The sequence below is a fragment of the Nicotiana sylvestris genome, chromosome 9 (assembly GCF_000393655.2).
Source record: "Nicotiana sylvestris chromosome 9, ASM39365v2, whole genome shotgun sequence".
Classification (NCBI taxonomy): Eukaryota; Viridiplantae; Streptophyta; class Magnoliopsida; order Solanales; family Solanaceae; genus Nicotiana; species Nicotiana sylvestris.
In genome coordinates, this window is record NC_091065.1 from 114,937,112 (window position 1) to 114,944,869 (window position 7,758).

Sequence of the window (7,758 nt, forward strand, 5' to 3'; positions counted from 1 at the left end):
GATACTTATTTAATTCCTAAAGTGTATATAATTTATAAATTTGTGTATAGGAGGTAATTAAATTGAAATTTGAGTAGGGAGGATAATAAAGTTTCAAATAGTGTATAGATATGTAAAAATTCCGTGTTTAATTTGGTCATGAACCTTTATTCGATGATAATGCTATACATGAGATTAATCAAGAAAATAAACACATGTATCCATGGGTTAGATGGAAGTGGGGCGTCTTTTTTTTTTATTTGAACGTTTTATTCGGGTCATATTCGGGGTGGGTTAGTCCGAAAAAATGGGTAGATATGAATGGGTCTTTCTAATATGTTAGTAGATGTTTTAGTTCGACCAATAAGAAGTTGCCACGCGGAATTTAAATAATTATTTTTTAAATTCAGCATTGACCTAATGGTCAAAGGGCATAAGTGAACCAAAAAGGTAGATGGAGGGGTATTTTTAGACCTTTATCAATAATTCAAAGGCATTTTTGACCCTTCTCCGCGGTAAGAATGAAATCACAACTTTCAGCATCTCAATCGACAATATCAAAAGTTATATATATACTGATAAAACTAAGTTCCAAATAAGAAATAATCGATGAACAGAAGAAATGCGATTGAAAATCAACTGAACATAGTTATCTTTTGTATTGAATATCATTAGCACTGCACTTGTCACTCATGATACCTTTCTATGATTTTACTTCTAATAACAAATGTATGTATCTGCAATGAATTTCCTTCAGAATGAATTTCCTGGAGACTATCTAATATCCTTTTTAAGGAGAGGAATTGCATATGTGCAACCGTGGCAAGTTCCTTTGCTCCTTTAGTGCTTTCTCTCCATCACACTGTTGATGGAAAGGCCATGTACTGTCTTGTTGACGGATCCAACCAAACCGAGTTTATCGGAGCTTGGATGGCAAGGTCTGTCAGAGTAATTTTTATTCAGAGGTTCATTTAATCATAAGATAGCCTCTGGAAGTCCCAATTTGCTGTTACTAAGGAAGAGTTGTCGCGGAATATCACATTTGTGGAGGCTTGAGACAGTCTCAGCTTGTGTCAATGTCAAAGATCCGGTTAATGCTAGCAATGGTTCTAACAGAAAAGCTTGACTCTCATTCTTCCTTCCATCATCCTTTCTCATTTCTTCAAGTAAGGCATTGGTAGTGTCTATACCTGCTCAAGATAGTAATGCAAAGAAAGGAAAGAAAATCATGTTTTTGTCCAATAGTTCATTGCCAAAGGAATTTATTTGAGTTGAACTAACCTGAAAGGTAACCTCCATGGACATAGCCACTAAATTTTTCACTTGTATGTTCTCCTGTGAAAAATATCCGCCCCACCGGTTCCTGACAAAAGAAAGAATGTCATTGCAACAAGAGCATAAATGAAGCGGTTTCTCAAAACATAGTTTCTTCTCATACCTATATTTATTTAGATTGGACACTGTAAATTACTATTGCTAACTGAGAAAAGAAGAAGATTGCTAACCTTAATATCATGGACGAGTTGATGATTTACATATATGGGGTAATTACTGTAGCTGCCACGCTGAAACCTATTATTCCACCAACGCGGGACTAATATGTCGGTGGCATCGGGGATGTCAGGCCCAAACATGTTTCTTAACACTTCCATTGCTTCTCTTAGTGTTTCTTGATCAGATTGAGATTCCACACGTTTCGACTCACCATTTGTCAAGGTTACCACCAGAATATTGGAGCCCGGGTAAGCATTTTCCATGTGCTGATAACATCAAAACAGATCAACAGCCAGCAAGGGTTAGTTTCTCAGCCCATAAGAATGACTGGATGATGCATTCAGCAGCAATACTAAATTACAGTGAATAAGTCCTCCATATAATAAAGCTAGTTGAAAAAAGCACAATTGAAAAAAATATAAGCCTGAGTCCTCCAAAAGCACAAGAGTACTTCTGTATTCTCTCAATGCGATGTCATAAGATTCAAAATTTATATGTAGTGTATATGATATGTGGTGCAGAGGCCAAAATTCTGCTCAGATGAGTGCACAATTGTATAACCAAGAAAAATTCTTTATGTCAAAATCAATGGATGGAGACGGATCGAGCACTGCACTAATGCTCACATAAGTAAGTGGTAATCAGGAAAAATATAGTGCACGAGAAGGATAGACTTCATTGTTAAAGTCATCAAGAACTTAATGAGAATAGTAACTGGAATATATATAAACTCCAGGATAAGAAGAGCATAAGCCTAGCCTACTCTGCTAATCAGGGGAAAAAAAAGGTAACTGATTCTAATCCTACAGATAGACACATTTAGATAATTTGAGCTACCCCATAAACTGCACGTCTTATGCCCGAGAATAGCAATTGTAGAACTGCAAAGCTAATGCAAACACACTGCATAGTAGAAATGCTGAAGGTGATGTACATCTGAATTCTGATTACCATGACATAATTGAATATTTTGATAGCCAGGTCAATTGCCAAGTAGTAGCGCAACGACCCAACCCAAATAGGGAAAAAGAGAATACAACAACAACAACAACAAACCCAATAAAATCCCACGCTATCATTAAGATGCATGTGACCCACACGTATGGAGGCCCAGGATTATTTGTTGTTAATAAAATGTTAGGAGTACCTAATATGGGCCACATCATCACAAGTAACGACAAAATTGTATATTATCTTAGCTAAAGTACAGTTCTTATCATCAGTTTCCTGCGTTAATCCATTCATTAGACAGACAAATTACGGCTGTCACACATGGTTTTGTTTTATTAGTAAATACACATAGAATGAGCTTGACTTCCAGTTCCAGATTCCTAATGGTGATTAAATATATGGAAATAATAGATTAAACTTGGAGCAAAGTCAATGTACTATTGAGCCCCTAAGAATACTACTTTAAGGCAGTCATTTTGTAGCAAAGGAACAGTCAGTATCTTTGAATAAAATTATATATCTCTTTGAATAGAGAAGAGAACATGAAAAAGGAATCCTCTTATCCCTGAATGTGACAGGACTTGCAGAAAAAACAAGATGAGGAAATAGTCCAGATGCAAGTAATGAACCAAAAGAATACAGTAATGTGTACTAGAGTTAGAGATATGGCAACATGTATTATAAAGACATAACATTTGACAATAAATTGTGCAGACCTGCCAGAAAGTGTAGTAGCCTCTTCGCTCGTGGGCGTAGATGAAGAACTCCTTCTCAGGTTCACAAGGCCAAAACTTATAAGGGAATTTGAGAAAGATCTTTGTATAAACCATCACATCCAAGTTTCTGATGGCTTCCATCTTCCATCTCTGTTTCAATTAATACAGATAAGAGCTTAATTTTAAAAAGCAGAAGAAAACTACGGTACTAAAGGTGAAGCTGATATCAGATGTATGTGTAATGGACGTAAAAAAGATAAAGAACTACGTATCATTTTCATTAATAATTTGATCACAAAACAAATAAAATTTCGCTACACTTTGCTTGTACAGTGTATCAATTAACCTTGTTAAATCAATCAAAATAAAAGGTACAGCAGCCAATCACCTCAAAAGCTACAACTTATTTATTTTTATTAGCTACAAAATTATGCTAATAGCCATTTCTAATAACTGATGATAAGCAACTTCACTATCTGCAATTCTTTAATATATTGGTGGTTTTACTCCAATATATTAAAATAAAGTAGTTGAGTGTTCATGATAGTTTAGGAGATTAATACTCCTTTATAAGACTAGTCTAAATTTGACAGCACACAAGTCACTAATCCTATTGTAGTAAATCAAGTATTCAAACCACTCCTAATTAAACCATTGAAGCTCTTCTTAAATCAATATAACATTCATATGCACAAGATAAGGTTGTACAGTCTGCATCCAAGACATAAACTACCCAATGTAGAAAACTGTCCAATTTAACTTTTCAGCAGTGAAACCACATCAAGGGCAACAAGGAAACAAGCTGTATATCAACTGCAAATTCAGTCCAGTAGTCCACACTTGGCATATAACCACTTAAATCATGAATCTGAAAGATCGGTATCAGTGGAGACCATTTCAAATAACCAAGTCCAGAAATTAATGTTGGGTAGCTCAATGTCTAGAAATGCTGACCTCTTCAACATTGTTGGTATTTAATATACTACAGGGTCAGAATTTGCAGGTCACCAACTTTAGGTAGTCTAACCGGGAACAGGGGACCCATATTATATCCTAGCCATAGCCTCAAGCTATCACATTGTTGGACTGTAATAAGTGCGATGCACTTTTTGTGAGCATCAAAGGCTCAAGATCTCAACAATCCATCCATGTGCACGTGAAGCAAATATCTATCATTTCTTACACCTTGTAATCTTAGGCATTAAATTATAGGGGGTGGACATAGAGGTAGATCTAGGATACCAATTTGACGCCTTCGACCTTTAAGGCTCTTACACTAAACTGACATACTTTTCATTTTAGTAATTTTTCTTACACGGATCGTATATATATATACTTATGTTTTGTATCAACAGTATTGGATTCAGTTTAATTCATTATCAAAGACTGCATCCACCTTGGGGTTTGGGGGGGGGGGGGGGGATGGAGAGTCAACAGAGTGAAAGAGGAGACGTACAGGTAAGGGGGGTGTGAAGGAAATGAGGTTGCTTTGGAGAACACCAATGCTAACAGACAAAATCACGTAATTGGCTTCGTAAAGGGAACCATCTTCTGTTGACACCAAGACGCCGTTTCTCGAGTGCTGCACTTCCCGAACAACCTGCCCCATTTCCGTAAATTGTGAATTCTAAATTACTTTACCACACCAAAAATATCATAAATGTAGCAGCATTTATTCAGATGTAGGTATTTCAAAATCAACACAAACAACACAGTGGCCTAGCCTAGGCACCCCTATAAAAGAGACAAAAAACCAATCCCCTTCATAAGAATCTGTACAAAGTCAAACTACACTGATTATTTTGAATCAAGTTTTCTATAGCAAGCAGGGGCGGAGCTACCCTTTCCGACGAACCCAATAATTTTTGTGCAAATTCTATATTTGTTTTGTGAAATTAATAGAATATGTATAAATTATTATTTCAGAACCCAATAACTTAAAAGACCTGTCCTAGTTCCGCCGGCAAAGGAGGTAAACTGGTGAAGGATCGTAGCCTCTTTGCTGTATTTAGTGGATCTTTGGACCCGCATTTGATTGCATTATATAAAAGTGGCTTTAGCCTCTAAATTTTGTTAATTTCAAGAAAAATTAACATGGTAAGTAATGTGTTGAATAGGAAAGTTCTCTCTTTTATGGTACCCATTATAATGATTAGGAACAAGTCTTTATCATTTTAGCTCTATCATCGTATCAAATCAATCCACAGAAAAGAGAAAACTTCAATTTGTATAAATTGAAAATCACTTTCTTAGGTTCTTTCATTTTCCTTTTACTTGGCTTTTCCCTACCTTTTAGTTTCCTTTTTCATTTTCTGTTTTATAGCTAGTCAAGGAAAATCTTCCAATACCAAACTGCCTCGAGTTACTTTTAAGAGGTGATGAATCTTTAAATTATTACAACTTGCTTTTTACTTTAAATAGGAGGTAAAGCACATTTTAGGAAGATTTTTCAATTAAAAAGATAATAATAGTAGTATAAATAGTCCTTGGAATTGGAAAACGTCCTTTTCTGCAGACTCTTGGTGGGTCAATCAATCTTAACAGAACAAATTAAATAAAGATAAATTACTCCATGCATAAAAAACAAATCTTTAAACCTTATCAGTATCATTTTCTGTTCATCAACTTTGCCTACTATTTCTACAGTAGTTGTAAATTGGCCCATCACGAAACAAAAAACGTATATATAGTAAATATTTATATGTCATCTACCAATATCAGAGAAATATAAATTTTACCGTGTTGAGCTTGAGACGGCTGTCCGTAATTTTACCCTCAGAGGTAAAAAGGAAGTTTTCTGCCATTTTATAAAGCAAATGCTCATACCCTCTTTCGTCAGCAACTAGAAATTCTCTTTCTCCAAAATCCACATATGTTGATATTGGCTCGACCTCTGTAAAATTCAAAACAATAATTTCACATTTTTCAATCCCAGAATTCTTGAAAAAGAAAAATCACTTTACTGTTCAAATACTAAGGAAAAAAGGGGCAAAAATGATATAATGAAAATTGAAAAATTGACCTGCCATTTCAAAGTCGTGGAGAATGAAGTCAATCGCCAGCTCTATCGGTGTTTTTGGAGTACTGCAACAAAATCGAGAGTGACAATAAAATATTATTGCGAAAATTCTGTAAAAAAAAAGAAAGAACCGAAAACAGAGTGTTATGTAAGTGGTAAATCATACGACGGCGTTTCAGGAGAGGATTCATGGTTGTTGTTTCCTTCTTGGCTTCTGAGTTTTTGAATTGCCGAGTCCACCGCTTTCTTGTACGAGTCCGCCGCTATTCCACTCGGAAATATCTTCCCACTTTAATTTGTAATGCAACAAAAACAAAAATTAAACAAAATCAATATCAATTAAAAAAAAAACACAAAACCATCATTATCACCCCAAGGACATCATCATTAAGTACACCAATACACACATAATATAAACTTATACTTCAAATAAATTCAATTTAAACATTTTACAGTTAAAATAAAATATATTTTTTACCATTACGAACCTGTGATCATAGATATTGTAACGGGCATTACTGTAATCAGAGAAGCAAGTACGGAGATTAGACTGAAGGGCAAGTTCCCAGACAGGATTAGACTGTTTACCACCGACGCCGGCGATCCAACCGGCGCCGAGTTCCACCGTTACTCCGCTGAATTCCTCCTTCCTTATCCTGCCACCTATCTGATCAGACGCTTCCAATATCATCACATCATCCATCCCATTCTCCGATAACACCTTCGCCGCCGTTAAACCTACAGAAATCAACAAATATTATTATTCACATCGCACTTTGTATTTGAATGCAGAAACATGGTTATAAATTTGAAGAAAGAGATCCAGAATTTGAATTACCTGAGATGCCGGCTCCGACTATGACGACAGAGCAGCGACGGGGAGTTGCCATGAAAGAGGCCGAGGGGAGGTGGGGTGGGGTTGGAGGTGTGGGGGAGAAGCAGAGAGTTAAAGGAGTCTTGAATGAGTATATAAGTGAGTCTGCAATAGGAGAAGAAATAGCGGGAGTCGGTTTTTATAGTTGGTTTCAACCGCTTATTGGGGAAACACAACTCTCTCTTTCCTTTATTTACTGTTATTATTATCACTAAGGATTAACGTAATTGTGTATAATTATCTATTTGGGAATGAGAGTTTTTCTTTTTTAGAAATAAATTATTCAGTTTTTTTATCGTCTCTAAATTTTAATCTTTATTTACTTTATTATTCACTAGGCTATAATATAATGCTACTAGAATCTTATGTCGGGTCATCGGGTCAGTTTGTACATATTATTAGGTTTCCATTGACACATATATTAAGACATGGACATATGACAAGAAAGTAGGAGTATCTTATAATTTTTGTCGTCTCTATAATTTAAACCTGGAACTTAATTATTCCTAATTTACTTTGTTGACAAAGATAAGAATTTGTCGTGGACTGAATTTCATATTTTTCTCTATCATCACTTGAAATCAAGAATTTTCTTTTAACTAGAAGAGTATAAAGTGAGACTATTTGTGAATTGAGACACGTGCTTTTCACTCATCGTCATCCGTAATAAGAAGGACCCGAAAAATATTACTCCCTCCGGTCTAAAATAAGTAATTTTTTTTATT

The 7,758-nt window shown here is 35.4% G+C and overlaps 1 protein-coding gene across 2 annotated transcripts; it reads right to left on the minus strand.

The window, feature by feature from the left end:
- Positions 1–607: 607 nt before the first annotated feature.
- On the minus strand, positions 608–7,153 carry LOC104211234 (polyamine oxidase 1). 2 transcript variants are annotated; one of them, XM_009760261.2, is made up of 10 exons: positions 6,998–7,153; positions 6,648–6,897; positions 6,326–6,448; positions 6,163–6,224; positions 5,879–6,033; positions 4,597–4,740; positions 3,141–3,290; positions 1,485–1,739; positions 1,261–1,342; positions 608–1,169 (listed from the first exon to the last, which is right to left on the minus strand). In XM_009760261.2, the coding sequence occupies exons 1-10, from the start codon at positions 7,047–7,049 to the stop codon at positions 955–957; spliced, it is 1,488 nt and encodes a 495-aa protein (XP_009758563.1). In that variant the 5' UTR covers positions 7,050–7,153; the 3' UTR covers positions 608–954. The 2 variants fall into 2 exon arrangements, with proteins under 2 accessions (XP_009758563.1, XP_009758572.1); XM_009760270.2 differs by lacking the exon at positions 4,597–4,740 and having other exon boundaries at positions 932–1,169; positions 6,998–7,142.
- Between the last annotated feature and the right edge of the window lie 605 nt (positions 7,154–7,758).